Raw genomic sequence first — 24049 nt, 5'->3', positions numbered from 1 at the left:
ATATATTTTTGTTTACTTCAGTTCAGCCAATTGCCGTATATTTTAATACGGCAAATAAAAATACCTGCCGCATAAATCGTATTTTATAGGCAAATACTTAAATGTGTGTTTTCTTAATAAAAAAAGGTTTCTTTTAATAGAAAGGGTTTTAGGTTAAAAGCAAAGAATTTTTTTAAAGATTGAGCGCCCTATAAGACTGAAAATACACAAACTAGTGCTTTTTTGCTGTTGGTATACTGCCTTTTCGAAAATTGAGTTGGCAACACTGAACATTATCGTCCGATAGCCACTGGGAATATCGGTGTCGGCTCCGATATCCGATATCGGACCGGACAATGTGAAAGACAGTGTACATATTTCATACATTTTACTTCCCTCCGATATCGGATATCGGCTATCGGCTTCCGATATCCGATATCGGATCGGATAATGTGAAAACGCTCTCGTCAAAGCAAATGTACCCTTGTAATTTTTGTTACATTTTGTCTGCTAATAAAAAATTAAAACAGCTGTTCAGTGAGATTTTAATATTTATTGATCCTTTGTTACACTCTTCTTACGAGAAAATAAAAACATCATACCCTCCCATACATTTTTTTTACACATTCCTTGTTTATTTTTTTGTACAAAAAACTACCTACTCAATGTGTCATGAAAAGTGGGCCACTTAAATCATGTGGTTATGTTGTTATCTTGATTTATAGCTAGCCTGTTCTTTCCTTAACATGTCATATAAGTTAGAAAGAGGAAGGTTATTAGACCGTTTTATAAAGCGAACGCAAAACCCACGACTGTTGATCGACCGGGAGCCGGTCGCAACGCACAAGCCCCTGAATGTGGATCGACCGGCTCCCGGTCGTTCAGCACATAAGTGGATACAAGGCTGACGCACTCGTACAGACGATTGACTCGATTGACAAACGATCACAAGATGGGCGCCGATTATATGATTTTCCAACTCTGATTTTTCAACGATCCATTTCATGTACACGAATTGCGTAGGTATTATATTTTTGTGTTATTTTATTTTATTTTTCATTATATTAAACTAAACAATACTGTTTTTAATTTATAAGCTTAAGATGTTTCATTTTTATATTTTTGGTAATAATGCCGCCATTATAAAATAAAAATATTATGCACTAAAATTATTTTGGCGTTTTAAATATAAAATACGTAATTCTGAACACGATGAAGTGTCACAGGAATCATCATAGGTGAAAAGGACTATAGGTATAGTCATTGTTGTTGTATCCTATTGATACGTTATAAGTTATTGGTCTTATTTGAAAACGTCTGCACAAATGTTTTACATAATTTTTGGATATTTCCGATAGGGTCACACACTATTAAAGGTACTTCTACTATTTTTCAATCTTAGCTCCCTTCACAGAATAATATTTTTGGCCACTCCAGGTATATAGGTACCTTCTATGTAAGTATACTTAGGTACATATACTGTTTTAATTTTATCCTATAACACACAATCGCGCGCCTGTGGTCAGGAATCACGTATGTAACGGGGAAGGTGTAGGTCCAGCATTTTCTGTGATTATAGCGCGATCAAACAAACGAATAAAAAAAATATTCAGGTTTATATAGCAATAATAATATAGTGTATATTTTGTCTTAATAATTAAGAGATAAACTATACATTACAAAAATATCCATGAACCTATATTATACCTATTTAAGTAACTATCTAAACTAATTTATTTAAAAAGGGGTAATAATACCAATACTAATACCTATGTCTAAACATACAATACCTACAACCTTAATATTGAAATCTTAACTAATACATAAATGCACAAATACCACTGGAAACATTCAGTTTTATTTATTTTTTTAATTTATTTCTAAGACACGAGTGTTTCATAAAAAATAAGCTACAATATGACTAGTAACATTTACTAAAGACTCGTATTTATTCTACTGGTGGATAGTTTTCGTTTGTTGTGATGTATTGTGTTGAAATTTTCTTAAACTTGGACCTGAAAAAGTTGAACAACAAATGAAAATCAAATCTTTTATTTTTTAATAACGTACGGAAATTTTAGATCCTGCAATAATTATGGAATACGAATATTGGATATTTAACCTTTATATCATTCAAATATTTTATAAATATACATATTTTTTAAACAATACAAGCCCTACGAAGGTACTAACTTTTCTAATGTATTTCCTTCAACCTAATAGCCGAATCATCATTAGAAATACGCGTATCTTCGGTTGGAACCGTGCTTGACATCCATCTGCCTGTGCTAGACTCTGCTGTACGAATACCACGCATTTTCTGCCATCTGTAAGGTAAAATAAATCGTAATTAGTTCTAATTAGATCTACGGCACTTGTCTTATTGGAGAAAATAATTTATTTTCTCCTTGAAATCCATGATAAGGATATGGTCCGCAAGCCAAGTCCATTTTGTCATGTTCATGTGTCATTTTGTCAATTATTGTGTACTCGTCTAGGCAGATAACTTGTTCAATGGTTAATAAAAGTGTATCATTAAAGTATGGTAACCGTCAGCAGCAGATTTTCTGAAAGCTTTTGGTAATCTAAGTAAAAGGTATTTAGTTTTTTGAAACCAACTAGTGGAGAATTCGTTCGATTCAATTAGCTTTATTTTATACTAGCGGTCCGCCCCGGCTTCGCCCGTGGAACATATTTACGTTTTCTCTACATAAGAACCATCCTCGTACTTCAAGGAATATAATAGAAAAGAATTATCGAAATCGGTTCAGCCGTTCCCACGTGATGCCGTGACAACGCGAAACGGGTGCAGACCCGCCGCCTTTTTATAGCTCCCGCCGCGAAGCGCGTCGAACGCGGCAACTGATACACAAAAATAATCCTTATGGCATGATTCTGTATTCACGCGCGATTACTTGCGTATTTCATGTATAACTTTGGTGTTTCTACACCGATTTACATGATTCTTTTACTATAACCTGCCCAGGAGTATGAAGAATAATTGTGCCAAATTTGGTTAAAATCCGTCGTGTAGTTTCTGTTTCTATAGCGAATATACAGACAGACAGACAGACAGACAGACAGACAGACAGACAGACAGACAAAAATTTTACTGATTGCATTTTTGGCATCAGTAGCGATCCCTTATCGGGGTGATAAGATTCATAGTTTTTTTTTAAATATATTTCATGTACAGAATTGGCCTCTCTACAGATTTATTATAAGTATAGAAGATAAAAACTCTGTGAGCATATACCTATACTTTTATGTTCTCAATTATGAGGATGACTGATGACTCGGGAATGTTAAAAGTTTATTCTTTGAAATATAACCGTTAAATGGAAAAACCAAATATGAGCTAGGTAATTACCATAAACCATTTTGTTTTCGGATCAAAAATAAAAAACTGTTTAAAATTCAACTTTCTATTAGGTATGTAATGTAACAATAATCAGTCATATATTTTAACATAACACAGTTTTAAGAATTGAGCAATAATCAAAACTAGGTACAAAAGAGGCGCTAAAAATATATTAAAAAGAGATCAAGTAAATTTTATCATTATAAGAAATAGGATATTTTATTTCTAAAAATCACATATCGTAACCCTGCTAATTCATAAAATACTCAAAGCCCCCACACATCAAGCATTTAAACTAAAATTCTCCTCTTGTGTTTTCCGAAAATTGTTCCATTGTTGTGCCATTCTGAAATAGTAAATTAAGAATGTCCAATCACGCAATACGCTATACCACAGATAATTATCATACTGGCTCTAACGAACGAGCTTAGATTATGGATTGGTAAGCCATTGAGTTACTATGTACTACGCTAATACAATATAATATTATATCGAAATTTTTTTTTTATATTGAAATTTTTATCAGGGGCGTTAGCGCCTGTGACCGATGAAAATACATATTATGTATTTGACAAAAGTAGTTCGAGTTTTGCTTCTATCAATTAGGTACCTACTCGTTTTTGAGAATTCTTACCAGTTCATATTAAGTCATTGGCCCATTTTTACTTACTTTCTACCAACTTATAAATAAAATACCTACATTTGAGCTCCGTTTGTTCTAGGTTTATCGCGGAGAATAAAGGAACTAAAAGCAGTTAATTTCGTGTTCTAAAAATCAAAGAACTGCGTAATTTACACAATACACAAAATTCTAATTACGTTACAGATTACACGATAGATGCAAACGAGTTACAACCATAATTATTCTAAAAGTGGTTTTGGAAATCGATAAATTCGTTGGGTCTTTGATCTAAAAACGATAGAGATTCAACGATAGAGATGCGGCAAAATAAATCTTCAAAGGATTGGTTATAATAAAGCAAATTTTATTCGCGATTATATTTTATACTAGCTGTTGCCCGCAGCTTCGCTTGCGTGGAAAAGATTAATTTTCATGGTACATAAGTTTTCATCCTCTATTTTACCCCTTTAGGGGATGAATTTTCTAAAATCCTTTCTTAGGGGACGCCTACGTTATGACATCTACCTGCATGCCAAATTTCAGCCCGATACGTAGGGCATGCACCCGGGTTTACCCGGTTCCGAAAAACCCGGGTAAACCCGGGTTTTTTGATGATCTTGAGAACCGGGTCTGAATAGTATGAAACCCGGTTCTCCCGGTTCCGACCAAAATATTAAAATATAAAGTATTATTTATATTTTGCTGCATTATTTTAACAAATTTATTCTATCTGGCAACGTCAGAGTCACGTGCATCGCGAATTTTCGTGCCACGCCTCAAGCGTGGCTCTGATTGGTTGTCTAACCTTAGATGCTATAAGTTTCCTACGGGTGTATTACCAAAAAAAAAAATAGGCTTCAAAAATGACAAAAATTAGGCTACTGAAATATTTTTATTAGATATGTCGTGAATTTGAAAATCTGTTGATTTTACTGTTTCATATAATTCTAGTCATGTTTTTGTTTTTGGTATCAAGCTGAAATTTATATCGAATACTCAAGTCATCGGTCCCTTGATGCTGTGAAAAAGTCAAACTCTCAAGCCAACGCACCAAAAGATACAGCCGTAAATGCTGAAAATATTCGCAAATTTCGAATTTGGTAAAAGTAACGTCTTATAACACAGATAAAGGAAAAATTGCTAGAAACATAAATTTTAAAGTTACAACATTATAAAAAAAAATAGGTTTGTTCGGAGCCCTCGGAGCGCGAGTCGACTCACACTTGGCCGGTTTTTTGCTTTACAGTTTGTAGTTAATGAATTTATGATAATGATATTATGATAACAAGGTACTTTATAAGACTGATAAATAAAGAGAAGTATTGAAATTTAGTTTCTTTATTAATGTAATAAAATAAAACACAAGCCGCGTAAAATAAAAGGCCTATCAGGTACTTTTACAGTTACTTTTGTTTAATTTCGTATTTTTTTCCGAGGTATTATAAAAGAACCGGGTAACCCGGTTCTACCCGGTTCTGAGCTCGATTTGGAACCGGGTTTCAGAAACTTGGAACCGGACTCGGTTCTGCATGCCCTACCGATACGTCCAGTGGTTTGGGCTGTGGTTTGGGCTTTTGGCTAAACTTTTACCTTAATAGGTACTTCATTCAAACAGGAGTAACAATTATCGTTATATCTTCCTTATTCATAATATTTTATCCACCACATTCCACCTGCATATTGTAAATACCTATTTATTATTAAATCATATGATTTTCTATTCACTTACTTCTTAATTACCAAATTGCGGACCTTCTTCTTCCAAACGAATATGAAAAAGATATAAATTCCCAGAGCTATGTTGGAGAGATCAACCAGTATCCAGTACCAATTGGAGCCGCCCACAGCGAAGCTGATCACTTCTACAGACCAATTTACACCCATCACCACGAACAATTTTAAGTACAAGCCGAATCTAAAACAAATACATAATAATATAATTAACACACAACATAAATTGAAGAAGATTGAAATTAAGAATGAGATGAGAATTTAAATTATAGATTTTTGTAATTTTAGTCTGTCTGTTGTGCACATTCTGCTCTTAGAAAATGACCCAAATTGCAAATAACGTGAAATACAAACTAATTCCCCTATATTTTCAGGCAACAGTTGTTGGAATTTATTATAGAGCCTCTATACATACTTTTAACAAGTACCTAACATTAAAAAACAACTCTGCGAGATCCGTTCACAAATATATATGCCGTTTATAAATATATATACCTAATATAAGTACTATATTTATATATAATATATCAAATTTCAAATTTATTTATTATTAAACATACATACATACAATTACAATTACAATTTATTACAATATACAATTAATATTCATGTATCAGTCATGTAAAATTATAAATATTAAAAATATATATGTATATCACCTTTGTTTATCCTTTATCAGCTTGTCACTTCTAGCTGACTCGGCACCTTTCAGAATCGCGGTTTCTTGTCGGATAGAGCGGATTCTATACGCAGTGATTGCGAAGAACGCCATGTTACATACTACTAGCACAAACACGGGGGTGAAAAAATAAACCAACTCGCTTATCCAATCTGAAAAAATCAAAGTAAACATTCATTCATAGACATTGAGAACCGCGCTTTATATCAAAAAATGTATGAAAAAATGTAAATTCCTAATCATCAATTAGGAAAGTAGTTTCTACAGCTATGGGCCGATTAAGAAGCTCTATAAAAATTAAATCATACCTAACAATATAATATAACAAACAATCTTGTCAAAGTTTAATTGATACGTGCATCAGTTGTTGCACTCAATCATTGGTATACGATATTAAGTATCCGATGATAAATTCATTTTCTTGATGTGCATAATAATTATATATATGTATTACCTGTGTACAATGTACTTGGAATAGAACTAAAACTAAAGTTACAATTTACGTATTACCCACTACACAATCAAATAATTCATTGGTAGAATGTTTGTACAGTACATTTTATATGTTAGAGATCTTTAAAAAGAGAGACGTTTCTCACAGAGGTTCTTTCGCGTATTCCCAGTAATAATTATTACAGTTGAGGAGCACGGTGCTCTATAGAGCACATTCCTAGTCGGTACCACGTTGGCAAACAGTTTTTAAGCAATGCTTTGGAAATTAAAAATCAAGTTCATAAAACACATACCTAATTTGTCACTAACCAAATAGTAAACGAAACTTTAAAATCCTTTTATCTGGAACTATGTACTACATATTCAATATTGACCTAAATGATTCTCTGTAACTTACTTTCAAACCAGCATTTCCTACTTCCAAAGCCTGGGGTAATTACGTTTGATGGAAGATTCTCACTAAACTGCATAGCGATGGTAATGATGGTCAAAATTATTGGAACACCCCACGCGTAGGCCCCGTACATTGCAAAGCGTTTCTTCTCTCGCCTTTTATTTGAACTGCCCCTATATCCACTGTAAAATCAATAAAGTGAATCAGAAAATGTGTTTACACACATAAGACACGCATAAAAAAATATGTTTGATATAGATAATTATATCTACAGTTATCCACTACCACTTGGGTCTAGAGATACAGCATATAACTTTCTACTGCGAATTCCTTTCCCAAAAATATAGCCATTTTTATCATCGGAAAGTTTTAATCGTTTTTAAATAATTTCAAATATGTAAATGTATAATCTAATAAAAGATTCTCAACGATCAAATCAACATTTAACACAGTTCGCCAAAGAAGCATGCAAATAGTTATGGTGACGTATCTACATAATTGGTCAAATTCATGAGGTAAGTAGGTACATAATAATTAATTACTTTTCTTTTATTATGTAATCATAAAGGTTGTTGCCTTTTACCTTTGAGTTATCTGTGAGGATGTGATTCCACCAATCCTTTAGTAAGCAATAAACAGAAATAAACAAATACATGTACATATCGTATATAGGTAATTAGTTCACTTACGAATTGTGCATAATAAATATTGTACATGCCAGTCTTTATGATTGTTGCACAGTTATTTACGACAGCTTACAATGTAATCATGCTATATGTATATTTGGCATGCTTAGGCATTTTCTTGTAAGGAGTATCGTTCAGAATATCCTAAATTTCTAAAGTATTAAAAAAAATAGTTCACTTTATAATAAATACGATAATAATCTCCCTAATTATTTAATCTATTCCCTTCATAACTAAAAAGTTATTGCTGAGGACAACAGATCATGCTGGGTACACTACAAGTATTCTAAAGTACGGTATAGACCTACGAGTCAGGATGGAAGCCGAATGTCGTTGGTGTCACAGTTCTGCAATTCACATTACGCCTATGAATTTAATTAAATTTTTAACCCAGTCAAAATACAAAGCACACGTTCGATTACACCAAAATAATACCTACTGATTATTATTATAATCATTGATTTACTCTTCTTTAAATTGCAAAAAATAATTCATACTTTGTTTAATTTAACATGTTCTTACCGAAAAGTTCTCCATATATCAAAACACATAATGTTGAGCCAGAAGAAACTTGACTGAAATGCATAGTACACGATGAAGGCTGAAAAAAATGATTTCTAGTTAAAACATTTATAGACTGACTATTTTATAAACAAATCAAGGCTATCTCATCAAAAAATAACAGTACGTATAAGTATTATGAAGGTATATTTATAGAGAATGAGAATTCACGATCAAATAGTATTATCCCGCTTCACATTTTTCAAAGAAATATTGTAAAATATAAATAAAACTAAAGGTTTGTTATCTTTCAAAGTTTCAACCTTTCGGCTGTCGTACGTCGTATTCTGCAGAACACCCGACGTCAATCATCAGATTCTTTGAGATTCTTGACCTATATATTTTATTTATTTATTGAAACAACAATACAATTTTATTTATATTTAATAGTTCAATGACGAATCTAAATCAACTTTCTGGTAAACTAGGAATACCCCGCGGTAAACCGGTAAATAACTTGCATGATCTTTCAGCCCGTTTTTTCTATATAATATTACTAGTCTTGTGGAAGATTTTTCTTGTATTTAAGATGTACATTTTCAGAAAAATGGCAGTCTTACAGAGTTCTAAGAAATAACTTGTACGTATCAATTATACAAATATTGTCTTTAAAAAAATATTATATGTACTTAATGTCTATGTAAATTAATAAATATAGTAATGTCGGTTATATAGGTACATAGTTTACTTTGAATATGTTACGTGTTTGTATGTAGGCATTGGTACTCTCTTTCAGTATCGAGAGATCCAATCTAAGGATCTTATTCTATCTGCATAAAAAGTTATTTGAAGTTTACGCTAGCTTTTAATATCATAGACTCTACATTTACTACAATTAAGTTCATAACTATCATGATTATCTTCTTATCTTCTTATATATAAAAATGAATCGCAAAATGTGTTGGTAAGCGCATAACTCGAGAATGGCTGAACCGATTTCGATAATTCTTTTTTTATTATATTCCTTGAAGTACGAGGATGGTTCTTATGTAGAGAAAACGTAAATATGTACCACGGGCGAAGCCGGGGCGGACCGCTAGTAGATAATAATTACAATAGCAATAATATGAGCAAAGCAGATATATGTATTTAGAAATTAAAGACTTTTTAACGGATTTTAAACGCGATTTATTCTATTATTTATTATATTATTTTCCCGACGTTTCGAACACTTTACAGCGAGCGTGGTCACGGGGAGACATTAAAAAGTTAAAAAGTCTCGTAAAATCCAACCAACCAACCAATCCAACACTAGAAAATACTAAAGCAGATATTATAATTACATGACTGGGAAAAGCTAAAGCTATAAAACATGGCAATAACTAATGCTTAATCATCGTTATCATATTATATGTATGGTAATTAATTAGAGCTGAAGATTTCGTTCCAAGCGCTCGTGTTACATTTGAAATTAAAATTAATTACTCGACAAATAAAATTGTTTACCATGATCAAATTTGAATTAGGGGACATATCATCATGGAAACACACCCAATTTTTTTGTTAATTAAATTAGGGTGATATCAGAGCTAATGACTCCAGGACAATACATTTGTTAACCTATTACGTTAATGTTTCTGGGCAGGGCTTAGAATATTTAGCAAGCGATTATGTACATAATAATTTAGGCTCCTAAATCAAATACAGTGTAAACTCTATATAACGTCACTTAAGGGACCGTGCATTTTTCGACGTTATAGAGAGTGGTCGTTAAATGGAGAGAAAGGGAAAATTGCATGATTGGTCCCGAGACAGGAATATTATTTTGACATTGCCTATGAAACCATGTTATCATCGCTTGATCAAGGTCTTCATATTGAGGTTTCTTCAATTTTTTGGCAGATCGTCCATCTTCTTTGGCATGCTGAATTTTTTCTTTATTTTTCTACGACTGCATTTCTGAGAATCTTCGGTATGTCAGTAAAAAATAATGTACACAACTACATTTTCATTGATTTCGGCAACTTAGTCAGTACAACCTAGTCCTAGTTCCTAGTGGTAATGTCTTATTGTGGTCGTTAATTAGAGTGAGCATGATGCTATATGGAGTGTATTATTGTATAGACAACAATATAAACCAACCAAAGTCGAGAAATCTTGACGTTATACGGAGATTGACGTTAAATGGAGTGTCGTTATATAGAGTTTACACTGTATATATCATTTTTGCACGCCTCATAAGCGAAGCGTTGAGGTGGGTACTACTGTCACTTCGCGCAAAACATCTGATTTTTCAAACTTAAAATGTCTTTATGTATCATACATTGCACTTGTAAGATAATACATACACACACATATTAAGAAAAAACACTATTTTTAACATTCATGATATTTTTGATGTCATTTTTGTTATTTAAACTAGTTAAAAAACAGTTTAAAAAAGTTCTGTCTTGGACGTCCGTGTGTCTGTATGTGCGGAGGATTTTCTTGTTAACACGATAGCGACCGAAATACTTTACTAATCGAGTCTTTTTTTTTCTCTTACGCTTGAGTATGCTCAGGAATAGAACCCTTTCATTTTTCAGGGTCTGATTCGATGTGGTTTAATTGTTATTAAATAAACAAAAATAATAATTAATAAATAATTATTAAAAAAAAATTATGAGGCGTGCACTTTTGGATTTTCCAAATTATTTTTTTTGTTGATTTTAAACAGTTTCAGTGCTCATAAATCGTTATATGGATATTTGTGCAGTGTTACCAATAGGTAGGTTTAGGTTTAAGTTCAGTATCTAATATCTATTGTATATCTATTTATTTAAATTAAGTCGTTTAAATTAATAAATAATACGAAGTTAAACTGTTCAAATATATCACAGAACACTGCTATTACCTAAACTTGTATACGTAGTATATTATTATTAGTCTGTGCCTAAAGTCTAAACCCAATGCACCTACAAATAAACAGTTAAAACTGCATTGGAAGCTACATAAATGTCCGAGGAAAGTCCATTGTCGTATGTAATATGTTAAATCAGATTTTTATTTCGACATAGCGTGCGCGGAACGAGGCTAGCGTGTTAAATACTTTCTACCAACAAATTAATAACTTTGTACCTATATCTACATTACTGTGACCCATATTTATTTAAACTATTCCATTTAATCCCCTTGTTGTTTTTTTATCTTCTTGTATAACATTTTTAATGAGAGTTGTTGAATATTGACTTGTATTATTGAGGTATATATTTAACCATTGTTGGTTTATAAAAAAGCTTGCGTGCCGAGCACACGTGTCAGAAGTGAAACTTCTTTGGCAAGATTTAAATATACCAAAATCGTTGCCATACTCCATGACTTGACGGTATAATATAGCCACAGGATAGCCATGACACGACCTAGAAATTTTACTGTCAACGCGCCTAAAAAAGTTTCACATCAATTAAAAGTTTACATGACTCTCCAAATAAGATATAACTCACCAATCACGTAGCATCCAGTCATAGCTACACCGATTTTGCCTGTATGCATTTTCAAATACGCGAGGAATATGTAGGCAACGATGAGACCCGCGCAGTAAGCCATCAGACACATGCCGTGTAGATTTCGGAGCTCATGGATGAAGGCGTAGACAAAGAACGTCGCTAGTAGAAATGGTACCGACAGCATGAGACCTAAAAGAAACAATTAATTATAAAATGCTGCTGATAATAGAATATTTCCGTCGTGAACTGTGGTCGTGAACTTTTTCTACTTAAAATCTAAGAACAAAAGTATTTTAATACAAAGTACTGTTTAGTTTTGAGTAAATGGAATATAGTCTTTGAAAATAAAACAAAAGGAAACAATCTCTCACTAATGTTAACGTTGAATTGTATATTTATTTATTGTTACTACTATTTTTAGAATAAGTATGTAAAAGACAAAAGTACTGCAAAAGCTCGTAGCACATACTCGTAGCATTATTATTACGGAAATTTTCTTTGACCTAACTACAAATAACAAAATATTTATAGTTATGCGGGGTCCAATTAACAGTACATTAGCAGTTTAATGTTTAATGCATGCATTACGAATTACAGTGAAAACTGAAAAGTAATAAATACAAGTAGGATTTTTGGTTTTTCACCACTACCATCATTCTTCTGCTTCCTAATATCTACTGAAATCCCAATTATTCTAGTCGTAGGTAATTTTTTAAAACAAGTAAAGTTGCATTCAGCTGCCTGTTCAGTCCATATTCAAATCGGAATTGGTTATGTGCTCTTTTCAATAACCGTGAGAAATATTCCATAATAAATACAAGTTGACTTAACGTGATTGGAAACCATTAAAAATAGTAGTAACTTTTAGTGTTACAGGTTACCTACAGAAACTTTAGATAGTACAGATCGAATAATTTTTTTCAAAAGAGTAAAGCTTGACCTCTTTATAAAACTCAATATCTCAATGAATAACAAACTTTTTATTATTATGTAAGTAGGTATGTAAACAAAAGAATAAATTAGTTTATACAAGAAAACAACACTTTTTACCGCCTGATCAAGGTAAGCTATAGGTAGATAATTTCCGCCATAAATCAACTGCTCTACGGAATTTCATTTGCAACTATGTAAGTTTTATAATTATTCAAAAACAATTATATTATTGTATTTCTGAACAACATATTATGAAATAAATATAAAGCATATTTAATACTGAATGTCATTTATAATAGGAGGATTTAATAACAGTGGGGACAAATGGGTCGACATTTTTAACACGAATGAGTAAAAACATTATTTTTGAAAGGCTTTAATATAAGTATAAGACATCACATTAAATAAATCCTATTAAAAATAAATAAATATTAATGTTTATACGCATTTCAATTTACCTTAATAGTAGGATCCTAATATTATATTCTACTTCAAACTCTACATAATAATGTATGTATAATGTATTGAAATGCTGATCAAAGAATCCTTTCAACGTTCATTAGACCTTTTCAAGTTTCTATGAAAAGATGCAAATTGAGCTTGTATTATTATTAGGTACAATCACTGAGAATACTTACGCACAATTTTATCCTTGTTACAAAAAAATTCTATTTTACAACATTTTCTATCTAATGATATATGCACACTTCGGAAAAAGGTGACATACGGAACGACAAACAGACAGACATGACGATTGACGAATCGAGGGTTCCGTTTTTTGCCATTTGCTACGGAACTCATAAAAAGGAGAGTATATTATTATTTATTATATTAGAAAAATAGTGGTGCTTTAGGTTGGCTCTCGAAATTTCTATTTTAAATGTTTCGTGTTTGTTAACACATCTAGACAAGAAGCGAAAATGCTTATTCATATATCATTTCTCAGTACAGGGCCATAAAAAGGTATATACCTAGTTAAGGAGTTAATTCGCGCAGAGGAACGAAAACAAATGGTAAGTAAATAAATGGGATAAAATACATAATTAAATTCCATTACGTGATGAAGGTATGTAAGTGTACGTATGTGGTGCGTACAAAGCTAATTTGAGTAGAACTTGTAATGTCGTCCAATAGGCGTTCACGTTAATGGCTCGTAAAGTTTATTGCTCGCGGTTTGTTGAATAACACAATATTTGTCCAGCACTTAACTCCGCCAATATAAGTTACCAAAAATGCTGTATCGCTAATTTCTGCGATTTAACATTCCGCCAGTGTTTCATTGAAGTCTTTCGAAAAGGAAATTTGGTTGCAAATCTTCTTTGAAATATTATCTAGATGCACTAAAATTATTTATATAAACTAGGTTAAGTTCATATTTTATTATTATATCCGCAGTGAATTCTATATATTCTTGCCAAATGTCATTAGTCCCAGTCTGTAATGTCTCGATTTTGTATTAATGAATAAACAAATGGGACGCACAAGGGACGCATGTGTAGTCTATTAAATTGTTTGCTTTCTTAATATAGAATTATAAACAGTCAATAATTTGATAATGTGAAACCCATAATTTATATTTTATGGTGGTTTGAACCCAGGGCCTTGGCCTCAGAGCACATCACTGCATATTGTAAAGTATGGGGATATAATTTGGCTAATTTAGTAGTAAGATTTATTCTTTGTGTAGTCAATTTGATCAGTTGCCTGGGTTTCCTTATATTTGTTCAATGTCCGATTGTAGATGTGCTTTAGTGTTGCACATTAAATGTATTGCAAAATTGGAGAAGAGAGTTCAGATTTATGCCATCAAAATAAAGTTGTATTCACTCACACATCATATTATTATACTTAAGTATTTTTATACAACATCAGCCCAATCATCAGGCCATCTCATTAATAGGTGATAAAATAAATAAAACAGCCCATGAGTATTTACAGAGTTACGGCCTCATGAATAATTGTGTCTAAATGAATAAATAAATCATGAGTTTAAGTAAAATGAACATTTAATTTATTGCTTAAACAAATTAATTTAAAAACTTCCGAAATTTTCCTAAAAAATAAATAAGTAGCTAATTATGCCCTGCATAAATTTAAGGATAAGCTTTCATCTAGCATATTATTTCCACCCTAGAAAGAATAATAAAAATTACAATAAACACGCTCAGAAATGAAACTATCCAACTATTTCACTGTCTAAACCAAAGGAAACTTCGTTATAGTATGTACAATTTTAAGCGAACCATACGAAAACATACATAAAATGTTTTCTTCTTACAGTCTAAACCTTCTTATCCCCGATTTAACCTATGGATAGCTCTAGCACCTTATGATCTTCATAATCATTGAACAATGGGGAAAAATATGTAAACATTTCACTTACCAACTCCATAAGCTATATACAATACAGCACTATCGTCTTCCACTTCATCAGGGTAACAGACTCCAGCCACCAGTCTCGGGGTCGGTGAGCTACCATCTTGCATCATTTCAACACAGAACTTTGATGGTGAGTGCAATAATGGATTGTTCATTGATACTTCATAGAGCGTCCCGTTCTGGAACAAAAATCGTTATTTTGGAAATATATACCTAAGTATATGTATAGGTAATATGGTTTTTATAGTATGGTAAGGTTTTATGGATTTAGTACTAGGCAATGATGACTCCCATAATTAGTTTGCCAGTCGTGTGTATTGCATTAACAATAATCGTTTAAAATTAATTGTTCATTGTGTATAGCCCAATACAAAGCAGAAGTTGATCTTTCTGCCCTAATAATATGAATATGCGATAAATAAATAAAAAATGTTTCGTTATATTTCTTTGGATTTCGTAAACAATAACTTCTAGAAATGACCAACATAAATTGACAGTATGACAGTAATTTATGTTAGACCTGTCAGGTTCCACTTAACCTGTTTATTAGCTTGAATAATTGCCATCATCTTAATTGAATTGCATATATGCAAATACAGCTATGCAAATAATGTTGTTTTATCTTTTAATGAAACGTTGGTTCCTACATAATAAATGGCTGATTAGTTATTACGATAGTATGAAAGAAACCTGTAGAATTAGGTGTATATATCTAATATCTATCTAAATCCTAGTCTCTTCTCACATAGTGTCTAAACTTGAGGGATGTTATAAATCTCTTATGCTCTGAAAACATAGCAAAAATATGAATTGTTTCCGACACATGGTAAACGTCAAGCAACAAGCAATATGTGGTTGCAATAACAAATCCTTCTATTAATAATAAACATGATCCCATACACTATTTAGAACTAATACTCATTTGTTGGTATTCCGTGTGAAAACTAAAATTTTAATTTAAAACACGTATCCGCGCCGCGGCCGTGCGAAACAAAACGTTTTGTTAAAAACAAATATTCCTTGAAACGCTGTATTTGTTGACACTAAGGTCAATATTTATAATACAAGTCAGGAATGTGTTCACAATTCACATTCGAAACCGACGAAATGTATCATGTATGAAGTGGTATAATAATTAGTCATAGTATTTGAAACAATATAGCTTTGTTTGCGGTTGAAAGGTGCTAATAGAAAAACAAATTGCGCTCCTCAATTTGTTTAGAGTAGAAAAATTATTGTGTGTTAAATTCGGAAAATGTTAATTATAGTAAACGTCATAAAATACGTAATTTATATTAAAAGAGAAGCTAGAAACTCGCTTTCTAGCTTCTTTTGTAGGAAGTAATCTCTTGAAGATCCAGTCATGAAAATTCTTCCTGTAGTCCTGGGTCAAACGGGAGAAGTCATGCGATGCGACTAGTTATAAATATTATAATCACAAAGAAAACATTTAAGAATCAATTGTAATCCATACTAATATTATAAATGCGAAAGTAACTCTGTCTGTCTGTCTGTTACTCAATCACGCCTAAACTACTGAACCAATTTTCACGAAATTTGGTATGGAGATATTTTGATACCCGAGAAAGGACATAGGCTACCTTTTATTGCCAAATATGTACCACGGGCGAAGCCGGGGCGGACCTCTAGTACTCTATATTATTCTAAATGTATGTAGTATTATTTTTTGAAAAAAAAAAAAAGTTAGACGTAAAGATAGACGTGACTTTATATGTGACTCAAGATAATATTTTTATTGTTTTTTTATACTTGCAACCGAATTTGGGTTTCTAGTGGTAAGCGATCACCATCGTGAACATTCGCAGAAGTTGGGCTTTTTTTTAAGTGGGGAAATCTTGCATAGATAGTAGATACCCACGGCTTCCGGGGTGCACAAGTAGCGCCTCTACAACTGCCTCTACAATAAGGAAAGGATTGACTACACTACAGAAATAAAGTAATGAACTGGATGAGAAAAAGTAAACAGGCCTCAGGTACCTAGGTACCTATATAACACAACGACATACCTATAACAATTATTAATTTACAAGCTTTAAAACATACTTTGTTTTCCAAAATTACAAGGAATGCACATAAAGTTTGCTCACACCTAAAAACTTCCTTAAGTTCTGTTTTTAGATCCTTCCTTTCAAAACACCACTTAAAACAATATATTTTTAAGCGTCTCAAATGTAAATATTATTGTGGAATGAAATGACGTGATGAACGATTTGTTCCAATAATCGCATCTTATCTTGAATTTTGTTTGTTAGAAAGATGCGGTAATATTTTTTTGCTTTACCTATGTATGAAAAAGTTTATAGACACTTCCGATTATTACTGAATGATTGAGTCACATTATAAGAATAGATATTAGTTACCTATTCGGTCGTTACAATTAATATTTAAAGTTTAAACTCAAACTAGAGACTACCTTTAGAAGAGCTTTTGAATCGTCAAAAGCTCAAATAGATTTTTTAACTACCCCATTATTTGCCACTGTTGAAAATTATATGTATAAATGTTGAGTGGTCGGTCATACGGTTCTGCGAAAAACACGGATTCGAATCCTTTATTTTTTCAGTCACTTAAGTGTAGGTACTTAACAATGATGATAAGACGATAGAGTCAGTCACCATACCTAATAGAGAATAATTCAGGCAATGTACATTTTTATAAAAATTATTATTAAATATTTTTTGATACATGTTGATACAAATATCACATATCTGAAAAGTACAAACCTCCTGAATATATATTTCTTCTTCCATGAAATTGGAGGGCACAAGATATTTCTCACAGGATATTTTGTACATGTAGAAGAAACGTTCAAAGGCAGATATATTTGTTGGCTGAGTTCCTTTAAACACAGGTGGGTTGAAGGGATTTATTTCTGGTATGTTCATATCAGTACAGGATCGGTTAAGAAAGGCTTGACCTGGATCGCAACACCTCCACAAGCACAATCGTCCAATACATGGACACCCAAATGTTGTCATGTTTCCATCTTCCATGAAGTCGTACCATTTACCTTTGGGGTATTCGATTCCATTGAAAATTATTGATTCATTTTCATACTTAACTCCCTCACTTATATCCAAACTCTCATCCTTAGAACAAAGTCGGTCACATTTGACAGTACACACTATCAGCAAGAATAGCACGACGCACTTCATTTCGCAGAATTATAAAATCACTATTTCACCTTAAACTAAACTGTACACTAGTATTTAACTCATTAAAAAAGTGCATTATTTTGACAATTTGTATCTGAATTAGCTGTGACTAATAATTAACATGAAATAAATCCGTACATGGAGAGTTTATCGTGTGTAAAATGTTTATCATAGCACTCGTGAGGTAATACGATGTATCATTTTCAATGTGATAAGAGATAAGACTAGGTAGGTCGCGGTCGCGATTGCTTCTTACGGACGTCGGGCTCGAATCGTACGTCCTTTCAGACTGCCGGCTGAAACTTCATTCCTTTACGTAGTTTGATGTAAAAGCGAAGTGAGGCAACGCTAATAGCTTCATCATCATTGCGGGAAGCTCAGAATGTTACTCTACAGTTTGTAGTAGGTATGTCGATGCCATAAATTACCTCGGGTTTTCTCTACGCATTATTCTTGTCTAGGTGTGGTAATCGTAAGGTGTTGCTTGCATAATATTAAGTACGATATAAGTATCAGTATAAGACTTAAATTTTTATTTTTATTAGATTTGTGACAATGTATGGCAATTTTTTATTTATATCTTCTGAACAACTGAAACTTCTTGATTTATCGTCTGTGGTCGGCTATGTACATATTTTATTTATACCTACTGCTTAAATTATTGACCTTTACATAATATTATCTCCCCTTCCTTCTTCGAGTTACTTAGAAACGAGCTGCGTGATAACTAACCGAAGTAACCTACCTAGGTAAAGGGATTTTTTCAGATAAATAATGAGAATGATTAAATTTACATTTCGTCATGGTACGGGAGCTATTAACGTTTTAAAAAAAGTCATTTTAGTATAGTTGGGTTTTTGATATACTGTTTCTCTTGCTATTTCGGTTAGAGTCCGCGCTGTCTGGCTGGCGGTAGTGGTTGCGTTTATTAGTGCGCACAGGAAAATATTCGTAATTTAAAGTCATTTATTAACGCGTAATTTTTAATCTTTTGCCTTTAGATAGATCCATCAGACATAAATTTGTTATTGCAAGACGTTTTTTTCGTTGTTAAATAGGTGCCATACGCAATTTTTTATTTCAAAATCATTAAAATGTCATCGAAATAAGTGGAATTACATCAACATGATTCCGCTTAAAAGGTAAGTAATAACTTTATTACTTATATTATATTATCCTTTTTTAATACTTATATTGAATAATTAGTAAACTAATATTTTTAATAGATGGTTTCATATTTATTACACTTTTGGGTATTAATATGAATTTGATAATATTTGGTTTTTATCAAGTTTACATTAACGTCCTATTTGAGGTTCGTTGGGAAAAGGAGGCACCGTGGTAGATTGTTGCTAAAAAATTGTAAACAGTAAAATGAATATTATACATAGTATATCCTTCACGGGGACCCATGTTGATGGAATATCACTTATTTCGATGACATCTTAATGATTTTGAAATAAAAAATTGCGTCTGGCACCTATTTAACAACGAAAAAAACGTCTTGCAATAAAAAAAATATGTCTCATGGATCTATCTAAAGGCAAAAGGTTAAAAATTACGCGTTAAAAAATGACTTTAAATTAAGGATATTTTCCTGTGCAGATATGATGCGCACTAATAAACGCAACCACTGCGACCAGCCAGACAGCCCGGACTCTAACCGAAATAGCAAGAGGAACAGTATATCAAAGAACCAACTATACTAAAATGCTCTCTTGTCAACGTTGGTAGCTCCTATACGATCACGTCTGTAGGATTTAAAACATGCAGGGAGAAATTCAGAAAATCTCATTTAGATTTTATTTTGTATTTGGACATTTTTTTTTATTACAATAATTGATTTTAATGAACTTTATTTTAATAATTCAATTATTTTTTCTTCTTATAAATTACGAATAAAAAAAAGCTAGGTAGGTAACTACATGACTTATGGATTTGACCTATAGTTACTTAATAAAAAAATGTGGAAACCATTTTCTTGTCATTTTATTCAGCTAAAAAGTTTATGATCTTCTTCCCTACATTTACTTATGCGAAATTAACACGATTTTATTTAAGTATTCTAAAGAAAATCTATGAAGAAAATAATCATTAATGAGTGTTCGGAGAAAGAATGCTAGTAATGATAGGTACTTTAATAAATAAAATATTTTAGGAAATTTTTCACACACGGAACGATTTGATCCCATACTAACCTTTTCGCTGTTATCGCATTTGATATGGAAACCAAATGGCTGATAAACATAGGTACATATATATGATTAAATGACTATACTCATAAGCTACTAGTTATTAAGCGCGTCACACACGGTGAAGATACTATAATATTTTATCTTAAGATACTGTAATATTTTATATTACAGTATCTTAAGGTATCCGGTATCAGCGTTCTGACCATCATTTTTCTCTTTGTCATTGCGTACTAAGACCCCTGTAGAACCGCCATCCTGTTACAAATGACCCACAAAATTTCGGGTCATTTTTAAGATAAAAATATATTATAGTATCTTCACCGTGTGTGACGCGCTTTATTATGTGACTCTTATATACACTCACCGGCACGGAATCTTGGCCACTTACAAATTTGCCGATAAAAAAAGTTTGAAGTGTTTTTCACGATTTTTTTGTATGCAGATATGTTAACATATTATTTGTTTAACTTTATGGTAAGAAATCATTAAGTTTGAGAATAATATTTTACCACTTTTTAAGAGTTACTCGAAATTTGTGATTTGTGCGGTCAAGCCGAAGTTACGAATTGTTCGTTTAAAACTTTTTTCGATATCGTTTATGTCGTTTTAAGATATTGTTATTGTTGTACTGTAGTCAATGATCATAACAAACAATAAAAAATGCCGTTAACATCTGAACAACCTGCTCAGGCCATCACAATGTTAGACCAATGACTGCCGCAGCGTAAAGTACCTAATGTTCAGTACGTACCACGTTCAGCGGTGCATTATGCATGGAGAAGATACCAGGAGACTGGTAGCTACACGTGCAGACCAGGAAATGAAGGTATGAGGTGCACATCAGCTCGAGAAGACCCGTTTATTGTTCAAGAGATACTCAGAAATGGCTTTCTGACAGTTTTTGAGATACACCACCGGCTCTAAAACACCAGGATAATAAATGTGAGTGAGCAATCGGTGAGAAGACTAATGAAGGAAGTTATTTTGAAGGTTTGCAGACCAGCACACCGTCAAGAACTCCTCAGACATCACAGAGAAGCACGTCTTCGTTTTGCACGAGAACATGAAAACTGGACCCACAGCCAGTGCGCTCGTGAGGTGTTCACAGATGACTGCTAAGGCACTTTACGAGCTTCTGATAGCCAAGAGTCAGTATAGAGGAGACGAGAAGAGAGGTTTTCACCCATCACCACACTCAAACTGCGATTTTTCATGGAGGGTCAATAATGGTATGGGGAGGTATAAGCTCCGATGCTCGCACGGAGTTAGTTATCGTAGATAATGCCTTAAATTTGATCAGGTACATTGAGGAAATTCTCCAGGAACATGTTCAGCCCTATTACAGGTTTATCAGTGAAGAAAATTTGCTACTAATACACTATAACGCACGTCCGCGTGTCGTACGATGCGTATAAGAGTACCTTCAAGAGGTTATTATTGAAAAATTGGAGTGGCCAGCTCATAGCCCGGATCTTAATCTAATAGAACACATCTGGGACATGCTTAAATGAAACATTAAGTTCGATTCCAACCCAGCACCAATGTTAGATAAGCTTAGAAATACAGCTGGGGCCGTTTGGTACACTATAGCTCAAGTGGACATCAATAATGTCTTCTAGAGTATGCCAGGCTGGATGCAAACAGTGTTTAAGGAAAGAGAAGGAAACACCCTATATTAAAAGATTCAATTTTTTTTATGGAAACGTTCTTTTTAATTTTTGTGCATTTTTTAAGAAATCATTTAAATTTCACAGGAAAAGCGTAAATTCTTGTTTAATTCATATCTACGCGGTAGTACTTCTTATAAACTTCCAATTATTACTAAAAGTTAGTAAAAACATTAAAGTAACTAGTTTTGATTAAATTTTTATTGAATTTTGTAGTAGAAAAGAAATAGGTAGTGTTATTTTACCCAAAAATTTGCAGTGGCCAAGATTCCGTGCCGGTGAGTGTAGATAATTAACACTCAGACACAGAGCAATCATCGATGTTCGTCACAAAAATATTTGCCCTGCGTGGGAATCGAACCCACGGCCTCTGGCGATTCAAATTCTTCGAAGACCGGCCTGCCGGCTGCCAAAACTTTAAGAATACCATCTGTAGGTAAAGTATTGCACTATCGTATTTTTATCACCAACGTATTTTATTTAGCTGCTGTAATTAATGTACTTACCAATAGATGGCGTTGGATTAAAAAAGGGTACAAAATTAACAATATATATATTGTAATAATATGTACCAAATACTTTCTAATTTACGTGTTTTGATGACGAAAATTACCTTATTTTTCAATTCTAATAATATTTATACACCTTATTAATAATTACATCATAATATATCCATATGTGCATAATAACAATTAAGTACAGTTAACAGATATATTAATATACTTATTATGCAATATGCTAGTGGTACTAACAATTATCAGTAAAAAATTTAAAGTTGAAGATAAATTGTAATATAAAGGTGACTTAATGCATTTATCAAATAAACTGTTCTGTATCTAAAATTGTTAATAATAGATCATGTTTTTAATTTGTTAATTCAACAAGAGATGGCGCAAATATACATTTATAACTTTGTTCGGGGCTTCCCCGAATGTTAAAAGAACATAAAGGAATACTGTCTATAGACAATATTATAATCAATGATACTCAACTGGGATACCAGAATTTTGGTATTTGCCAAAATATAGGCAAACCGTGGAAAACAAAAAACAATTAAGTTAAGTTGATTAAATTACGTACCTAGGTACTACGTATCTTGTAAATATTTTTTACTATAATTTTAACATAAATTATAAACACACGCAATAAATTACCCATTTATGCACTCTTGTACCTTGAAATACTTACATTGAATTGTAACATCAACCCTGTCTAGATTTTGCAGATATTGATGTTTATGAAAAAGGAACAACAAGTACGAAAACGAGACAATTTATTCAATTGCAGTAATCTATTTTGAAAACTTCCATTATAGGAAAATATTTTATTAGTTTTATTGCATACTAGCTGTGCCCGTGACTTCGTCGTGGTAGAATTATTTAAGTATACTCTATGTTAATCCTTATTATATCAACTATCAGCTAGTGAACGTCCCGTGAAAATCAATGCAACAACCATGGACGTATAAAAAAAGACGGACGCCGTATTACGAACAAACAACGTGAAGCCACCATAGTAAGCTAGCGATCGTGTAAAGACAATAAACACGCACACACTCTCACCATAGTAAGCTAGTCGGCCGCCATTACGTCGTGAACTACCGACTGATTAACTGCGTCACTGTTTCACAAAAAATATTTAAAATGCTGTCTTGCGTGGTTAAATGGTGTCGGAACAGTACAATTTTAAATAACAAAACACGATGGATTACATTCCACAGGGAAGCAAGTTATTTCTTTTATGTTTTAATGGCAAAATTTATTACGGCAAAATTTATAGAAAAAAATACAGCCGCCATTGTCAACAGG

The 24049-nt window shown here is 32.5% G+C and overlaps 1 protein-coding gene across 2 annotated transcripts; it reads right to left on the bottom strand.

Annotated features, from left to right (window-relative positions):
* Positions 1 to 1706: 1706 nt before the first annotated feature.
* Positions 1707 to 18676, bottom strand: LOC149483514 (G protein-coupled receptor Mth2-like). Of its 2 annotated transcripts, XM_089702580.1 has the most exons (9): positions 17948 to 18676; positions 15208 to 15382; positions 11889 to 12080; positions 8428 to 8506; positions 7223 to 7401; positions 6353 to 6524; positions 5692 to 5877; positions 2173 to 2306; positions 1707 to 1994 (listed from the first exon to the last, which is right to left on the bottom strand). In XM_089702580.1, exons 1-8 carry the CDS (start codon positions 18377 to 18379, stop codon positions 2177 to 2179), a joined length of 1545 nt encoding a protein of 514 aa, XP_089558706.1. In that variant the 5' UTR covers positions 18380 to 18676; the 3' UTR covers positions 1707 to 1994; positions 2173 to 2176. The 2 variants fall into 2 exon arrangements, with proteins under 2 accessions (XP_089558706.1, XP_089558707.1); XM_089702581.1 differs by lacking the exons at positions 1707 to 1994; positions 2173 to 2306 and adding an exon at positions 3565 to 3686.
* Positions 18677 to 24049: the final 5373 nt, after the last annotated feature.

This window comes from Colias philodice, chromosome 13 (genome assembly GCF_061535455.1).
Source record: "Colias philodice isolate Cphi_HAF_F1 chromosome 13, ilColPhil1 Martin Lab GWU primary, whole genome shotgun sequence".
Taxonomy (NCBI): Eukaryota; Metazoa; Arthropoda; class Insecta; order Lepidoptera; family Pieridae; genus Colias; species Colias philodice.
The sequence above is the reverse complement of the archived record's forward strand: the minus strand, read 5'-3'. Positions and strand labels throughout refer to the sequence as shown.